This window comes from Danio rerio, chromosome 22, assembly GCF_052040795.2.
Source record: "Danio rerio strain M-AB ecotype USA chromosome 22, GRCz13ab, whole genome shotgun sequence".
Classification (NCBI taxonomy): domain Eukaryota; kingdom Metazoa; phylum Chordata; class Actinopteri; order Cypriniformes; family Danionidae; genus Danio; species Danio rerio.
This window is the reverse complement of record NC_141042.1, coordinates 26,659,674-26,678,670: the sequence shown is the minus strand read 5'-3', so window position 1 is coordinate 26,678,670 and position 18,997 is coordinate 26,659,674. Positions and strand designations below refer to the sequence as shown.

The 18,997-nt window shown below is 38.4% G+C and overlaps 3 protein-coding genes across 6 annotated transcripts in view; 1 reads left to right on the top strand and 2 right to left on the bottom strand.

Moving 5' to 3' along the window:
- The window catches only part of fam20cl (family with sequence similarity 20 member C, like), a 588,191-nt gene that overhangs the window by 1,430 nt on the left and 567,764 nt on the right, over positions 1-18,997 (top strand). The gene's annotated exons all lie outside the window — the stretch shown is intronic.
- LOC147838524 (uncharacterized) overlaps positions 1-18,997 on the bottom strand; it is a 55,435-nt gene that overhangs the window by 22,887 nt on the left and 13,551 nt on the right. The gene's annotated exons all lie outside the window — the stretch shown is intronic.
- Positions 10,420-17,302, bottom strand: LOC147838525 (uncharacterized). Of its 4 annotated transcripts, none has more exons than XR_015522083.1 (7): positions 16,289-16,753; positions 14,808-14,884; positions 12,573-13,571; positions 12,303-12,455; positions 12,026-12,118; positions 11,116-11,565; positions 10,420-10,623 (listed from the first exon to the last, which is right to left on the bottom strand). XR_015522083.1 is itself a non-coding variant. In XM_087304456.1 (7 exons), exons 4-7 carry the CDS (start codon positions 13,110-13,112, stop codon positions 11,245-11,247), a joined length of 1,107 nt encoding a protein of 368 aa, XP_087160582.1. In that variant the 5' UTR covers positions 13,113-13,571; positions 14,808-14,884; positions 16,289-16,357; positions 17,269-17,302; the 3' UTR covers positions 10,420-11,244. The 4 variants fall into 4 exon arrangements, 1 of the variants encoding a protein (XP_087160582.1); XR_015522084.1 differs by having other exon boundaries at positions 10,420-10,646; positions 11,124-11,565; XR_015522085.1 differs by having other exon boundaries at positions 11,124-11,565.

Below are 18,997 nucleotides of genomic sequence, written 5' to 3'. Positions count from 1 at the left end.
AAAGAATATGCGTGAGATTCGGCGTACGCAGTGTTTCATACATCTGAAATTTTTTTCTGCGTACGCACATTTACAGCTTTGTGCGTACGCAATGTTTTAGTAAGATTTTCACGCAAGTCTTCGTACATGAGGCCCCTGGTCTTTTTCTATATCCTATGGTTCGTGAACATTCTCCTCACCGCCCCCTCTTATCCTATTGGTTTATTCTAATATCAATCATATAATCTCTATGACACCTCCCCCTTTTACTTTCTATTAATGAAACACTTTTTTTTTCAAAGAATTAACTACCACTTAGCATAAAACATTTGTACCTCTTTTAACTATTTCTCTTAACTAAAAATCAAACATTCAACAACACAACATTAACATCAAGACCCTAGTTTTCTTCTTTAACTATAAGTCTAGTTTAACAACTGGTTTTATAACTCTTCCTGATCTAGTCACAGTTTCTCCCTGTTTTTGAATTGTCTTTTGCGGCTCTTGTTGGCCAGCCTCCTGTGTGCGCTCTTCCTCATTTAGTTGTTGTGTCTGCACCGTTATTTCAGCACTTGGATAGGTGTTTACGCTTCCGCCTTTTCACGCCCTCTCCTTTTGGAGTTTTTACCAGGTAAGATCGTGGAGTGATTTCCTTTGATTTGATTTGTACGGTTCCTTTCCAAAGCTTTTCACTATTCAACCTCATCAGAACCGGGTCACCCGGTTTTAAGGGTGGCAATTCACGCACGCCATTTCTCCGATTGAAGTAAAAGGTTTGTTGCGCTTTAGCAGACGCGTCTTTCTCTCTTACCTGCATCCTGTTAGGCCATCTTGGCAGCAGATTTTTGTTAAGAGTAGGCAATGTGGTGCGGATTTTTCTACCCATTAACAATTCTGCAGGGCTTACTCCCGGACTCGAATGAGGGGTTGTGCGGTAACTCATCAAAGCGAGGAGCGGGTCATCTTAAGCAAGGATGCCCGTTTGATTGTGGGTTATACGGGCTGGATGTGACGTGTTCAAAGTCATACCTATCCCTAAACTCTGTCCATAACTCACTAGTAAATTGTGGACCATTATCGCTAACGATCTGTTCGGGAATGCCAAATCTAGCGAAAGTTGCTTTCAGTCTGTTTATCACCTGAGCCGTGGTCGTCATTGGCAAATGGAGAATCTCAATAATGCGTGAATAATAATCTGAAACAATCAGATACATTTGGCCTTTCTTCTCACAAATGTCTGTAGCTATCCGCTGCCACGGTCTGTCAGGTAACGGGGTCGACTTTAACGGCTCTTTCTTTTGCGTTTTTCTGTTTTCTCTGCAGAATGTGCACATTTCATCCCTGTTCTTTATTTCCGCCGATATGCCTGGCCACATTTGCACTTTCCCTGGACTTGGTTAGCCCTTGATGTCCTTCGTGAATACGTTCCAGCATGTCCCTTGTCAGTTCTCGTGGAATGCAGATCCATTTGCCCAGTGTTATTAGCCCTTGGCTTATAGATAGCGCATCTTTTACTGCATAAAAGTCTCTGACACATTCTGGCACATTTCTCACGTGTTCTGGCCATCCCTGCTTTATGAACTTACTTACTAACAGTAATTGTTCATCTCTTTTAGTCGCAGCTTCGATGCAACTTAACTTTGACTGGGATGCAGGGAGGCTGGCTAAAATCGCTTCTACGTTACAGGTCACCTCCTCCGCTGTGCTGCTCCGCACATCACTGTTTATGGGGCTTCATGACAGCGCGTCTGCCACTACCAACGTCTTCCCAGGTGCGTATTCAGCAGTTATTGTGAACCTCTTCAGTCTCATTAAAAGTCTTTGACAACGTATAGGCACCGTGTCCAGATCCTTCTTATTAATCAAAGGCACGAGGGGTTTGTGATCCGTTATAATACGAAATTCTAACAGGCCTATGAGATATTTCTCGAATCTCTCACAAGCCCCGACCCCAGCCAGGCACTCTTTTTCAATTTGTGCGTACCTGGTTTCAGCATCGTTTAACCTTCTCGAACAGTATGCCACAGGCTTCCAGTTGTCCTCATGCAACTGTAACAGCACTCCTCCCAGTCCGTAGCTACTGGCATCCGCTGATACTGCTGTGGCTTTCCTCGGATCATAGTATGCTAGAACCGGTGACGTCATCAGACTTTCTTTCAGTTTTTGAAACGCTTCTTGCTGAGGGTGGTCCCATGTCCAGACTGCATTCCCTTTTAATAATTCAAACAACGGATTACCTACTGTTGCCAAATCAGGGATAAAGCGTCCCATATAGTTTATCATTCTGAGGATGCGTTTTAACTCGTTCACGTTCCGTGGTGCTGATAGCTCTGCTATAGCCCTTAGTTTCCCGGGGTCAGGCCTGACTCCTCTGTCGTCTATTATGTGTCCCAAGAAATGCATCTCTTTTTGTCGGAAGACACAATTCTCCTTGTTGAGTTTGAGTCCTGCTCATTCTATCAGCTCCAGAATTAGCGACAGACGTTCATCGTACTCTTCTTGACTTCTTGAATTTTTCCTGTGATTAGATCGTCCATATACACCGCTACTCCTTCTGCATCTCCTAAGAGCTCGTTTATCTTCCGCTGGAATATTTCTGGTGCTATACTTATGCCAAACGGGAGACGTTTGAAACTCAAACGTATCTCGCGAATGGTGTTATAAAAGTTGTGAGGAGGCTGCTTTCAGTATGCAGGGGTATCTGCCAAAACCCACTTTCGGCATCCAGTGATGAGAACACTTTGGACCCCGCGAGCTTGGCCAGGACTTCATCTGTCGTGGGTAATATATATCTTTCCCTTTTAATGTTTTCATTTAGTTTTTTCAAATCTACGCAGATGCACACTTTTCCGTTAGGTTTCATTACTGGCACCATCGGAGCACACAAGTCCGCTGGATATGTTATTTTCTCAATCACTCCATTCTCCTCCATTCGTTGAAGTTCTGCTTTAACTTTCGGAAGCAATGGTAGAGGCACCCTTCTTGCAGTGTAAACTGCATAAGGCTCTGCATGTTCTTTTAGGTTTATTTTGACTGGCTCCGTTTTCATTGTTCCTTGTTCCCCAAATATGGTGCTGATATTTTCTATCCTCTTCACCAGACCCATTTCTACAGCTTGTTTTCTGCTCAGAAGGTTATTTACTGTTTCGCCTTTCATGACATGGATTACGAGGTTAAACTTTCTATCTTTGTATTCTGTTGTTGTTTCAAATTGCCCCAAGCACGTAATCCTTCCTCCTGGATTGTCATATCTCGCCAGCGTTTTTCTTAATCTCACTTTCTCCTCAAGTGAGTTGAAGGTCTCTTCATTAATGACTGTTACGTCGGCTTCTGTATCGATCTTAAATTTAATTCCTGAGCCTTTCATGTTCAACTTCACTATCCAGTTCTCCATATCCTCCATCCCAGTTTTATTTAATGTACCCAGGAAATATGTATCATCCTCATCATTCGGCTGTACATGTGTCTCATTTCTAATCTAGTTTACAGCTCTTGCATAACACATACGTTCCCAGTGTCCCTTCTTTTTACACTTTCTACACTCCGATTCTGCTGCGGGACCTTTCACTCTGTCTCTGTGTTTTATTTTCCCACACTTTCCGCATTTATTGCTGCTGAACTTTTTTGTTGTTCCTTCCTCTTACGGGTCTCTTTTCATCCCAGTACCTCTGTTTTTCAGGTCGTCTATGTAAAACCTCTTGAACACTGCTCGATGCACCTTCCTCCTGCTGGCTCACCTGCTGAGCTATGTCTTCCGCCTGTCTCACCGTCAGTACAGCTGTATCTAAGGTAAGGTCGATCATTAACTGTAACCTCCTTGACAGCTCCTTATCTCTGATGCCGACAACGAGCTTATCTCTGATGTTTTCCGTTTTCTGTGTGCCAAAGTCACAACTCTCTGCTAACTCATAGAGTGCACGTATGAACATTTCCGCCTTTTCCCCCGGCCTTTGTAAAAACATGCCCTTTCGTGGATTATATTCTTTTTCGGGATGAAGTATTCGTTGTATTTATCCAGAACTATGTCAAAGTAATTTTTCTGTTCGTCTCTTACAAACGTGAACGAGTTAAAGACATTTTCTGCCTTTGGTCCCATGGCATAGATGAGGGTACTTACTTGCACCTCACCAGATTCCTCCGTTAGCTTCGTGGCTATCCTGTACCTTGTGAAGCGTTGTCGCCATGCGGCCCACTCTTGAGGCCTGTCGAAGGTGAAGTTCTGGAGTGCAATAAATTTCGCCATCTCCTATCTTTCCACAACTTCTGACACCATGTCAAATAAGTCTTCTCAGTCCAATTCTATGGTTAAGCACTTATTTATTAACATTCACAAGTTCTGATCTTTTTCTATATCCTATGGTTCGTAAACATTCTCCTTCCCGCCCCCCTCTTATCCTATTGGTTAATTCTAATATCAATCATACAATCTCTATGACAGCTAGTAGCTCACAGCACGTCACGCAAACACCGCCCACAGAACATCCCTCGAATCAAACGTCACACAACCCGCCCACTTCAGCGAGATTTAGGCAGATGAAGCACACCATAGAATCATCACGAAACGAAACCATTAAAATGAAGACAACCGAAACAAACAAATGACACGTTACTGTACAGCAGTACAAGAAATGTTTATACTCACAGACCTGTGTATTTCCATTCATTACATTTGTTTACTGGCCGACCGACTGTTGGCATTGTGCATCGAGTGCTCTCGCCACTAATGCAGGGACCCATCAGAGTGAGCGCACACATCCATAATATAAAGCCACTGAAATTCTCCTTTATAACTCGATATGGCATGTATTTTATTACATCCTCGTTTTGATAGACGTCGTGATTAGTGTTTCAGCACAAGAGCGAGTAGCCTAATAAAATATAGCCATATTTGTTGCGCTCAGCAGCTATTCACTAAAGCTCTTCATTTAAAGTTTCACTTATAAATTTAACCACATCATATAAAAACAAACTTGTTTGAGTATGTAGAACACATTTTGTGTTTGGACTTTCCCCCAATGCGTTTAAAGCTGTGCTACACAGAACTGGGTGACAGAAAAAAAGGTAAGCTAGATTCTGCTTTCACTCACCCAAATAATGCTCTGTTTGCGTGATTTGATTAATATCATCGCATCCAAATACTTTATAAATAATATTTCAAACCTTCTCCGGTGTTTATTGTTTTTAGAAAATATCTAAAATCTTTTTTTTTTCAGATAGGTCTTTGTAAAATGAAAGTTAGGCTATATGTGGCTTAAAACGGTTTGATTTATGTATTGTATATAGGCTACCTACATTGTTATAGCCAGCTTTTTTAAATTTTATATTGGTTAATTTAATGCGATTTTATATATATATATATATATATATATATATATATATATATATATATATATATATATATATATATATATATATATATATATATATATATATATATATATATATATCCGATATTTGTAATTCATAATTCTTTAAATTATATTTCAATATCGTTAGGCTATTATATCAAGATATGACACTATATTGTTTGAAGTCTACGAAAGTGGGCACGTAATTTGTTAAGTTTTATGTCTTTCTGTTGTATTTATATTGTGTATTATCTCCAAAATAAATAAAGAAAAAAGCCGCTCGCGGAATCAACAGAGCTGTGAAGGGAGCGCTCTTGCACGGTCTCACACAAACATACAGGCATCTAAACGCGCACAAACACATTTTTTAAATTGAACAAAAACTCTCGAAAACCTTTATTGACTGCTGTGTTTTTATGGTGTAAAGATTATTAGGCGTTATTGAAACATAAAGGAGGACGCAGCAAAGAACATCACTATAAATTAAAACTACTTTATTATTTTATGCAGCAGTCTTACATTTAAAAGAGAAACATAAGGGTGATCATACGCAAAAAGACCCCAGACTATAGGGCTAGATGTTTTCTTTCCCTTATTTATTTATTTGTTTGGCGCATGTACTCATGTGCGATCAGAAAACTGCCCGCCTCTTCTTTCACTCCGCCCCGAAGCCCCAGCTGGCCCTCCTTGGCCCAAGGTATTCGGCGTGCCGAAAAAGGCCGGCCGCTGGCCCCAAGAAAGCCCCACTTTGGCCCGATTAGGCCCCAGAAGTTATAGTGGAAATGCCACTGACCTTGGCTCTCCCTGTCTCGCTCGATTTAGGCGCGATAGTGGAAACGCGGCTACTGAGGGTTAATAGTGGGCTTAATTGTGCATATTAAAAAGCATTAGATGCAGCTCAGATTTCACTGCACCAGGTCTGCATTCAGATCCCTCTCGCTGCAGGAGCAGAAAGCTACAGTAGTTCATGTTTTTATGACCTCTAGACTGGATGTAAAGCATCTGCTATTAATAAGCTTCAGTTAGTGCAAAATGCAGCTGCCAGAGTTCTTTCTAGGTCTTGAGGTTTAAGTCTCACCTTTGTCAGTTGGTGTTTCTGTGTGGAGTTTGCATGTTCTCCCTGCGTTTGTGTGGGTTTCCTCTGGGTGCTCCAGTTTCCCTCGCACAGGGGTGCTGCAAGCAATTTTGGGCCCCATGAAAAAAATATGAGGATGGGCTCTCTACTACCAAGCTAACTATCCAAACTCTTTTTCTGCAATGTAGTTATAGTACTGACCTACACTGTGCATTTTATTATTGATTTTGTCCACTACAGTATTTAGTAAGTGAACAGCCATGGCTGTAGTTAGCAGATGATTTATAGTTCAAATGTAAATGTTGTACAAAAAAAGGAACAGTAATCAAATATTCACTGAAAATTGTACATTTTTTAAACACACAAAGTGTAACTATTTAAATGACTGTACTGCAATGGTGTCTCATACAATGTGCAATACACTGGAACATGAAAAAAATCTATAAGACACAAAATTATATTACAATGAGACCCATAAATAAGTGTTCTTTGTTTAAACTGACCGTTACTTAAATGGCAAAACCCTGACCTTCTTGCTGGCAAAATCTTCAATCAAATAAAAGAAAATAACAAACAAATTAATATTAAAAGAGTGCAAAATCCAGCACACTGCAAACCAAATAAACACAACATCAAGAAATTTGAAACAGTCTGTTGATTAACCTGACAGTGACTTAAATTCCAAGTGCCAAATGCCTGGCCTTCTTGCTTGCAAAATCCTCAATCAAATCCTTGAAATCCAGACTTAAAGCCAACTGGCTTTCAATGGACAGCAAGGTTGTTTAACCTGTCCTGAGACATGGTTGATGCTCTGGTGTTGCTTTTTATGATTTTCAATTAGGAGAGGAAGAGGAGAAAAATCAGATTGGAAGGTGATGATGTATTGCATTCAGATGCCCGATTTCATCCTCAAACTGAGGTGTGAGTTCCCTGGTATACTTCCTTATGTGTGGCTGGCACACAGTTGCAATTTTAGAGTCCCTCATCTGCCCCACTTTTATCATGGCAGCAAAATCCTCTGCAGTGCTTGCAGTTGTTTGGAAGCATGTCCAAATCACAGATAATGTGGTCCATGGCAGTTAAAAAAAAAAAAAAAAGTGTTGTAAAACACTTTGTTAGCACTGTGCTTCTGACTTTCTTCAGGGTCAGGGTTCTCATCAGAGAATCTTTCTCTTTTCCTCCTCATTAAATTTAGGTGGCACCCCCATCTGATTGGCAACCAAGGATGCCTCTGAGAGGAGAGTATTCCAGCTATCTCCAAAGTCAGGTCAGATCACACGATTTTGATTGTCGGTTACGAAAGTCACTATGTCAGATCATGCGTTTTTTTTTTTTTTTCTTGAGAAAATCTCGACTTGTCGTGGGTAGCAAATGTGCCAGACGACACGTTCCTTTACGATCAGTCATCCTGTGACGTTTACGACAAGTGTTATTTCAGAGCAGTCACAAATGTTGCTATAACAATAGTTTTTTAATCTCAATTTCAATTAAATTTTTTTATCTTATTTAAATTTCAATAAACACTGATGCTTGCAGACAACTAATTACTTTATTTAAGGGCATTCCTTAGGATAGGATCAAACTTATGATTCCTTCGATATGATGCAGAATTATATATCTATTCTTATTGCCTATTCCGCACTCAAGCGCGTGCATAAAACTTGCACTGGCAACAGAAATTATTATAAATTTGTTTAAGCAAAAGCTTGTTTAGGCCAGTAGGCCAACTAAATGCAACATGCAATGTGAAATATATTTTTTCTCTTTTCTCTGCAAGCTGTATCTAAACTTATGACTTAAAATGACTTGAATTAAATGACTTAAAAACTTAAAATTGGCAGAGTGTGTGTCGTGAATAAAGTGTTTATAAAACAAAGAGTCAGGTGTCTTTAAAGCTTTGAAAAATGGTTCATAAAAAAGGACGAGGACGTAAATGCTTTTTACAAGTCGCAATTAAAAATTAGATAAAATGAGTTTTGTATTGGAGTGTTGCTATAGCAATATTTCTTATCTCAATTTAATTAACTTCAGTCTCAATAAACACTGATGCTGGCTGACAACTAGGCCTAATAACTATTTAAAGACATTTGTTATGACACTGATAGGATTGATTTTTTATGTTTTCTTTTTAATATTAATATATATTCTTTAAAATTGTATATTTTTCTGCCAATGTTGCTATTAAACACTCCCTTGCCTGAACATGAAATGAAAGAACAGCAGGTGTGAAGCAGTGAAGAATTAATTAAATCCTTATTTTTCACGGAGTGGAACAAGTCATCACCGCACTGTTGGACGGGCACAAAAAAAATATAATTCATATATGTTTCTTGGGAAAAAAAATAAAAATCTTTTGGAAAGGAATTTCGTCAGCTATAATTTGTATCTTAATTGTTATTTATTTTTCGTTGGCCAGTTAACTACTAAATAAAAAGAATAACGAACAACCTTTGAAGTGAAGTTCTTCAAAACAAGTCCACTATAGGCCTATGCTTCAGCAACAAAGCACAAGTTGCCGTGAGATTGTGTTGGTTTGGTAAAAAAATAATCTTGCCTAAATAAAATTTAAGTCAAAAATTCACAGTTTCACGCTTTAAATAGAACAAACTCTGTTGGAAAGATGAAAGTAGTGGCGCCTGCAGCCGTAGGGCTCTACATTGTGTGTACCAACCATGAGAGGGTGAGAATTAATGCCGCTTATTTATTTATTTCTTTATTTATTAAATAATGTAAATTTTAAACAGTATACACTACAATATACTGACAAAGCAAGAAAGAATGAGAATAAATAAAGGTGGGATTTAAAGTGTGTATGTACTTGCATGGTGGGAGATGTAAAGAAAAAAAATTATATATATATATTAAACAAATTAAATTGTAATTGACCGGCGCAACAGATGGTTTTGTCACTAACAGTGACAAACAGTTTAATATAGGCTTCTCTGAAACTGAATATTTCACTTAATTTTATTTAGGCTAGATTATTTTTTATTTAACAACAAAAATTTGTGTTTTGGCGCTGAAGCATATAGCAGACTGGTTTTGAAGCACCTCAGATGTTATTCTTGTTTATTTTGTAGATATCTGACCAACAAAAAATATATTAAAATTAGCCTAATTATTAATACTATATTATATTATTATATTAAAGATAAATCATTGTAATTAATCATCAAATGATTAAAATACAATGATGTGCTTTTATTTTCTCTGTGTCTCTCATGACAATGAATAAATGTAGCCTTTGACAGCAAGCATCAGTGTTTTTTGAGATTGAAATAAGAATAAGGGATGATGGGGCTGGGTGGTGCTATATATGTTCGTATCTTTGAATAAAATCCAACTGGTGCCCTTGGAATAGAGAACTCAGAATGGAGATGGCTACTTATAGTGAGTTAGGATAGATCTGATTGGCTAACTAATGAGTGTAGATAGGCGGCCAGCTGCAGTCAATTATATCACGTGCTTCTCTCAAAATTAGTTTGAAAAACTTCACTTCAAGAGTTCACACTAAGATATTGCTTGACAACTGTAAGCAGGTTTGGCATGCTGTCCCGGGAGAGAACCCTGAGCTCGGAGACAATTGAGCACAGGGCTCCCGCCAGGTCCATACACTGTAAGCCCGTACAGGTTGATTGAACTTAAAAAAATTATGGAAACCCGCTGCCCTAAAAAAGTTAATTTCGTCTTGTTGAAAATACAAAACTTTTTAAGTTTATTGTACTTATTATTTCAAATGCATTTAATTAAACATTCAGTTGACCTAAATAAAGGTTTTTAGTGCACACTATTGACATCTTAGGTACAATAAACCTAAAAAGTCTTGTTTTTTCAACAAAACAAAATTAGCTTTTTTAGGGCAGCGAGTTTCCATAATTTTTTTAAGTTCAATCAACCTGTATAGGCTTAAAACATAAAATGTTGACCTAAATGTTGACAGATATTAATTTAACCTGAACAATTCACTATAAATGATTTATTGAAAATGCACCTACATTACAAACAAGGACAAAGATGAAAGATTTACTTTACAATTTATTTGAAATCACTTAGAAATATCACTTTTAAAAACAAGTGACAAAACAAGAAAATGCCTTGTATAACAATTACTCATTTATTACTATAAATCGTATTAAAACAATTATTTAAAACCTTTTAAACTGTTTTTACAAACATATTTAAATATTAAACAACCACAGTATATCAAGGGTTTTTACAATACTGGAATTCAATACCAATCGGTACTGAAGTTAAAAAAAAAAAATGTCTATTTCCCGCTAACATTTGAGCACTGTTAAGCACATTCTTAAGCAGTACTGATTTGCCATTGTGTTTACGTGCTCCACAGAAATGACTGTGAATGGCTGTGGTCATCGGATCACTGAACTTACTGCTGTTTACTGAGTGTAAACACAGATACAGGGACCCATGAGCGTTTTAAAGCCATAATTCATCAGTGGATCGCTTGTCAGCTTATAGACAGCTGATTAACTTGACTTTAAACACTCCAGTATCCCTGTATCTGGGTTTACGCTCAATAAAAAGTGGTGAGTTAGGTGAACCGAACACCTTCACAGTCATTTCTGTTGAGCATGTGAACACAATGGCAAATCAGTGCTGTTTAACAACACGCTCAACAGCACTTGAATGTAAGCGGGAATGAACATTTTTAAAATTTTAGTACCAATTGGTATCGAATTCCAGTATTGTGACAATCCTACATTACACCGTATCATTATAGAACATTAACACTTGCCAAACACTAAGGCAAAGTTTTACACTTTTCCATCACAGTTACAGCAGAACAGCAAGCCTAAAGGAACATGACTTTTCTGTACCTGTTTACATGGCAAGTTGATTTTTGACAGCCAGAATCTTACCCTTCAGCTCCTTCTTACCCAAACCCAGCAGAACTTGTTGAATGAAAAGAAGGGTATTGCCCATGCACTTTGGGTAGTCTAGGTGCAGTGCATAAGTTAAACCAAAAAGAAGACACATGGCCTGGGGTATGTTGTCTATATTGTCCATTACAACATTCCCTTCCAAGATGATTCCCACTGAGGATGGGTGGAGGCGGAAGGACAGGGGTTGCAGAGCATCTTCATTTTCCCGGTTAAGGATTCCAACGGGCACATGTTGGTATGAGTCTCCATCATCAGAAGCCTGACAACAATATACAGATAACAAAAATAAATCTTAGAGGTGTACATTTGATTTTAATATATATTAATTGTATTGAATATTTTTTTTGTTGTATTTAAAGCATTTTTGTGAATTGTATCCCCAAACATATCCAGTATTCAATAATATATAAAACATAAAGATACCACAAAACATTAAATGGCTTTTTTTGTATACGAGTCATTGCATACGGCATTAAATTGTTTGATACAATTAAATTACTAAAGATTTGATGTTATTCTACTTAGCATATTAGAGTTTTAAAGGTGTTATAACATGAATTCGAATTCCTCGTTTATCATTATTCCATTTATAAATGAACTACAATAAGACATTGTTTGGGTGATTTATTTATTGTTATTGCTAACATAGATGCACATTAAGAAACATAATACAAAAAACTTGTATTAATATACAAAAAAAATTTATCAATGATACTTACAAAACATGATTTGAAGAACTCAGTTGGGTCATCACCAAGAAGTACTGGAAGCCCTCGAATGACAACACATCGCATGTCACTGAGGTCAGAGGCCTAAGGTGTTGCAGTTGCAGAGAAACATTGTATCATGTCAACATGAGAGAAAGGCAATTTTCATGTATCATTATTTAGTGTCTGTTACTGAGGATTTCAAAAGTAATTATATCAATTTAAAAATACAGGAAACAATGGCATCGATTTATATCAATGGCATGTACAAACAATTGCATATACAAACCTTGGCATCTAGCAGAAGACTGCTTAAAATCTGTCCAGTGAGACCTCTCTTTGACCTGAAGATCTGAATCAGCTGTGGGCAGTGATGATCAAGAGACCCATAGAATTCTTGCTTCAGATTCTTCCCAACTATTCGGTTGAATTCTTGATACACCTGTAGTAGTAAAACACAAAAAGTAAATTAACAACAGAGAAACATTAAAAATTAACAACTATCAAATATGTTATCATGTTTATCAATACTGTATTAGTTTTATTACAAACACTTTACCTGACTTTCAGTGAAAAGTGCTGGCCAACGCTGAAGTATCTGGCTTACAGGAGGCTTGTTGATCACAACTTCCTGTCTTCTTAAAGACAGAGTCACATCCATATTCTGATTAATGAAGGTAGCATCAGGTTTTTTTTTCTTCGTTTCATCTGCCAACTGCTGTCTGAGCAACTCAAGACTGGAAGTATCATGACCACTTGGAAGGTTAGGTAGATAGTTGACCTCTCCTTTCCTTGGTTTTTTTATGTTCTTGTTAGGTGGATCACTGCTAGTAGAGTATCTTCCTCTTTTTCCTGCATTAACTGTGACATCTGTGTGCCCAAGGCTTCTCATTTTGGATCTGTAATTTCCCATTTTGTCTTTCAAACTGTTTGTCCACCCACAGTGTCCAGAAGGCGATCCTGGTTCTTGAAGGCAGGGGTGGGTATTCACCAATGCCTTTGCAACACCTTTTAAATCGTCAGCAGATGGGTATGCTTTGAAGGAGTATATGGTTTCAGCAAGTTTCTGAAGAATGTCATGTTTCAGTTCTTTTGTCATTTTTAGATGCGTTCCATCCTTCTAGTAGATTAAATTGGCCTGACGCAGCCTGTATTCAACGTCGACCGAAAATTTCGGAATCAAGAAGATATCAGGCCATGGCATTTTCTTTTTCTGGGGTGATTCAGAAATCAGTACTGTATCTGCAGTACTTGGAGCATTACTCGATATTTCACTTGATGACTGCATTTCATCTTCTGCCACTGACACCAATTCAAGCACTGGGATAATTTTTACTGTTGGCTTCTCAGGGAGCTCTTCCAAAGCAGTTACATTGCAAAATTCATGATCAAAGAAAGGATCTCGAAACTGCAATGTAAAATTATAGTTCAGTCCAAGAGTGTTTCTGAGACAGTTGATCAAATCTTCAACTGAACATGGCTTTGAAGTCAGTGTGACTTTTCTGATATCAGCTTCTGTGAGAATAACGCGCAAAATCATGATTTCTTGAGAGGCCATCTAGAGGGAAATGACAAAAGAACCAATTTAGCAAAGAATAAAACGTTTCAATGTCACCATCAGTTTACCATGTACATTATATGCTGACAGGGGAATAATATCATTCAGATCTTCAAGTTGAAGCACACAAAAAGATGGCATAACTGGGCAGCAAAGCTCATATGAACGAAGGTGCTCAAAATACCATGATGTCATGACTTTGCACACAAAATGTACCTCTGCATTTACTGCAACAATCTGAGTTACTTGTTTAAAATCAGGTAGCCCTGAGCATGATCCAGCTGAAAGTATCATGTCTGTCTTGTAATCAATCCCATTAATGCAGACAGATGGTGCAACAAGAAGTGTATGAGTTTGAGGGAATTTTTGACCAAGAACTCTCTGAATGTTCTCTGGGAAAGTGTTAACTAACACTTGTGTAACCTTGGTCATTTCCACACCCAGTTTGAAAAAAGAACTGCAGTCCAACTGATGACTAAGAGCCCTCTGATGTTTCACTGCAAGGGTCATGGCAACATTCTTGAAGTTCTGAGCATCACGTATAACCTTTTTGAAGAACTTATGTTTCGCTTCAAAACGCATTGTCCAGACTTCAGTAAGTGGACCATGTACCCTAATTAGTTCAGTGTAGTGTTCAATGTAGTGGTGTTTTGGTCGTAGTGTAAAGTCAGGGAAGGTTGACTGCAGAAGATTCCTATGCTCTGCCACTTTGCACTCAAGGATGTATAATGACTCTTCAGTAAAGCGAGGTGCCACAATTAATGCAACAATGTCCTTGAGAAACATGAGCACTTCCCATGTGTTGTCACCCTCAGGAATGTTATGGCCAATAAGAAAAGGAAGAAGCCTAATCAGACACCAACTCTCATGGCCATTTCCCCCAATTGTGCCCTTGGTTGAGAAGCCCTTTGAAACCATCTGAGGCTGATCAGTTTTGTCTGTGAACGTATAGGGAAATGTTTTGATGGCTTCATTTAATACATCTAGAGTGATGCATTTCTTTGCTATCAGGTCTTTGAGGCAAACTGACAACTCCACTGGGACCACTCCCTCGAAAACATCATGCAATATGTCAGGGGGATAACCACCAATGACATGAAAATGTTCTAAAATTGATGTGAGTGGGCACTGTCGTCTCACACCTGTTTCTCTACATACATTTGGATCATGCAGTGATTCTTGCACCTGCCTGTTGTGTGTATCTCTACCTCTAAGTTGAAATGCACCAGATCTTACCTCTTTGTGTTGTGCATCAGTCCTGGATGCCATGCAAAATCTACAAAACTTGTCCACAATGAAGCTTTCAGAAAATCCTGCAAGAGAGTGAGCACCAAGGTTATCTGCTGACACATAGAGTACCGTTCCTTTAATACTTCTACCAAGATGCTCAATGTAGACACCATGCTGTTCAAGAGTGGCTAAATCACAAAGAAGTGGGTGCAGAACTCTTTCATAACCATACTCTTTAATTATTTCAGTGTTGCACAAGAGAGCAAGCTGAATAGAGTTTAGTGTAGATCTGTATTTTCCATGCAAGTTTGCAATGACCCAGTAAAGTGCACACATCTTATGTTTTCGTTTAGATGTTCCTAAAGGGTTAGCCACTTCAAAATCATCAATATATAGACCCAAACCGATTGTGAATTCATCACTACTAAGAAGGGCATTCCCTCTAAAGCCTGAGCCATCACTACATGTCCTGTATTCATCTGGTTTATGTTCGTGTCTTGACATAGCCTTATCCAAAATGTCTTTTTTGTTCAATAGTTTCTGTAGCATCTGTAATAGGGGGACATATGCTACAGTTGTTCTGCCTTTCTCAACTACAAACTCCATAGGCATTACCAGAGCAAAGTTGCGCATTACATATGATGCTCTTCTTTTACTAGTTGCAAGACATCCATTTTTTCCACATGATTTAGACAATATGTCACTTTCTGCCACAACCTCAACCACCTCTTTCACAACTGCCTCATCTACATGTCCAAAGTGCTTCTGAAGAACAGCCTTTATGTTCTTTTGCAAAAGTGGCTGGGACAATTGAATTATTTGGCAAAGCTGTTGAGTTACTTCCTGAACCGAGCTCTCTGGTATGTGAAGGATGGTTTGCATTTTTAAAAAAAGAGCAGCTAAATTAAATTGTAACTGTTGTCTTAAATCTTGAGATTGTGTCTCGCTTGCTTCTGCATTCAAAACATCTTGGTCAAATTCACCTAGAAGCATCTCCTGTGCAGCATGCTCCTCCTGAGTGTCAACTACACTGTCATTTTCAGTCTCATTACTCTCTATCCTTACTATTAACTCTGGTTTAAACAGTGTCTCATTTTGATCTTTGTGATGCTTGCTTTTGTGTGCACTAAATGTGGAACATACACTGCTTTCAAAGTTACAGCCCTGAAATGGACACTGAACTTTTTGGTGGTCTTTGAGATGTCTACGCTGAAGGTGGGCAAAATATTCAGTAATCTGACAGGGTTCAAAAAAATCACAACGCTGACAGCGAAACTTCACTTTAATTATCGTTTTAGACTGTTGTTTTTCATTTTCTGTATGAACACGAGATAAGTGTATTTTAAGGCTATTGAAAGACTTGAACGTACACAAACATTCCTGATATATGCATGGAAATGGTTGGCTTCTTGCATAGCTCCCATGTTTAATTCTATAATGTTTTAATAAGTACCCTCTTTTGTCACAAGAAAATGTGCAATACTTACATTTCCAGCTCATCCTGGTTGGCTTTGCTCTGATTTTTCTGTAATGTGCAAATCTGCTTTTTAGGTAATCTGCAAAATTACAGAAATACACATTAGATTACGAGCTGACACAACACATTTACATATTTTGATTTGTTATCACGAAATTTTCCACAAACAGCTATTGTTAACCACAAAAATATTTAGAGTGCTACAGGTATTTATCTAACGTTAGCTTTTCAATCGAATTAACTGAAAATGCACTTGCTAATGCCATGCTGAGGAGCACGAGGTTGCATATCTTTGAAAACTGCTAACATGGATTCATATTTCTATCATGCAAAGAAAGGGTCAAATCTCATTGCAATCTACATTTAATACTTCACTAACGGAGAAATATATACATATATATAAAAAGCTCGAATAGGTCAGTGATAAATTTGGGCTTTATCCGCGTTAATGTTAACCGTTAGCTAAACATTTCTGAACCGCAGTCAAGTGAGCCGCCATAAGAGCTACCATCACTGAAAAAAAGTAATCAGTTTACAAAACAGATAAAGCTTTGTTAATGAGGATAACTTATCGAATGCAACGTCCACATTAAACTTTAGATATGACGATGTTGTCACGTAATGTTAGATGGTAACTCTACGTTTATATAACGTTAAGAATGCGCGGCCGCGATCGGTTATAACGTAGCGAAAATGAACACGCTTACACATTCAAAACTTATATTAACCTTTTTACATACTATATTTCACATGTCACGAACCCTATTACGCATGTCTTGGCATTTTGAACGTCTTAGAACTATTTATAATTGTGGTAATGGCGGTTGCGACAGACCAGAACAATAGCATATCAAAAATTAACATGAAACTAACGTTAGACACAGCTTAGTCTTACATGTAGTTTTCTTTCTAATCGCTACATACTTTGTTAAACAAAAAACAATGTATTAGCTGTTTGGGACGAAAGTATGAAATCATACTAATACTCACAGTGTCCAGCACAGACATTAGAAAATGCGCGCTCATGCGGTCTCCACCAGTGACGTCAGTTCAAAGAGCCTGTCACATTTGCCCTTCCAATTCGTTCCTTTGACAACAGACTAGAATAAGCTCTGTTAAATACATTCAATTTAAACATTCCAGTAGAATCAAAAATATCATCCAAATCGTACAACAAACTAAACAAATAGAGTAATTGAGAAAAAACTTTGGCATTTATGTTTATTGAATCTAAATATTTTGAATTAATTCAACTTTAGGGATAACAGTGTAGAGCATGTGAGGGGAGTACGAGATCAGGTGGTTCTCGAGAGCTCCCCAAATGCATGAAGCTTGGGACAGCAGCCGTGTATTCGAAAAAACTCCACAAAAGGCTTGAAATGCTATATCCGGCTGCTGGATATGGTTATTTGAAAAAGAAAAGAGGGCTCCTATGGAGCAAAGGGTGAAACAGGTTCCTGCGGGAACCCGAGCAGAGTTGGCGTGGGCTGTGAATACTCCTGCGGGAGTAGAGACTCGGGGAGACCCCTGCGGGGGTCAGAGCCATGGGGTGGACGGGAAATTCTGCTGGAGTCATTATAAGGGAAGGGGAAGGAAGGACTCCGGCTGGAGAGGGGGGTGAAGGGGGGAAGGGGGGGCGGGGACTCTGAAGGAGTAATTTGCTCAAGGAACACTCCTTGCGGAGATAGAGCTGGGAGGTGGCAGCACTATATATAATTATATATTTATATGAAACATAGATATATAAATATATAATGGGATAATCTAGGGCCTTGGAGGGGCGTTTTTTACTGACTCTTGCAAGAGTCGAAGCTCTTGGCACTCCTACGGGCGAGAGAGCTGTATGTGAAATTTGGTGTTACTGTAAATTCAGAACATCTGAGAAATCCGAAAAAGAAAAAGCAAGAATATACATTGCATCTAGAGTGTGTTTTGTATGAAAAGATAGGTAGCCTTTTCTGATTGTGCAATTGCTTTGGAGAGTATGTTGTGTGTAAAAGCAAAAAGAGAGTCAACGATTTCCTTATGCAACTAGGAACATGTACAACAATTATAATGGATTTTTTTTTTTTTTGCTGAATTCAGAATGTAGCGATGGAGAGCCGCCTTAGCAGGATAATGATAAAGCCCTTTATTAGTGCAGAGAACGGCAACTTCTTTGTAAAGGCACATGAGAATATTGGGGGCAGACTATTAATTTCTCCGCGATATGGCCCGTTAGAAGCGCATCGGCGGCCCTGTTAACATCCCCTACGGAGGGGGCGGCGTCTGTGTGAAAATGGATATACTGAGGGTGAAATTGGATAGCTAATAAATGAATGGGCTTCTATTCCTGCGCTTAAGGAAGGAAAGCATAAAGCAGGTCGCATGCTTTAACCCTCTGGGGTCAAAGGCCGCGTATACGCGTTTTGACCTGTGGTGTCGTCAAACTGCTGAAATGAACTTAAATTACACTTTCAGTTTTGATCGTACAGATAAGATCAATACATCAATCGAATCTGTTATGTGTCTACTTTTTGTTTTGTACACTCACAACAACAACAAACGTGTGTGCTTTTGCAAAATAAGGAAAACAAACAGTGTAGGCATTCTGTCTTTTCTCTCTCCGTGAACTGCTTTTAGAAACGCGTCAGTAAAATGCGCTGAAACTCCGCGAATACAAAACGCACACATATGAAACGTATTTCTAGAAAGCTTAAAGTGTCTACTTTTAAACGCA

Excerpts from the sequence above, each read along its gene's own strand:
- LOC147838525 (XM_087304456.1), bottom strand. The coding sequence starts at position 13,112 with ATGACAAAAGAACTGAAACATGACATTCTTCAGAAACTTGCTGAAACC. Across the intron at positions 12,456-12,572 it reads CACTTTTCACTGAAAGTCAG|GTGTATCAAGAATTCAACCG; the intron begins GTAAAGTGTTTG and ends TTACTACTACAG. Across the intron at positions 11,566-12,025 it reads AGTTCTTCAAATCATGTTTT|GCTTCTGATGATGGAGACTC; the intron begins GTAAGTATCATT and ends TATTGTTGTCAG.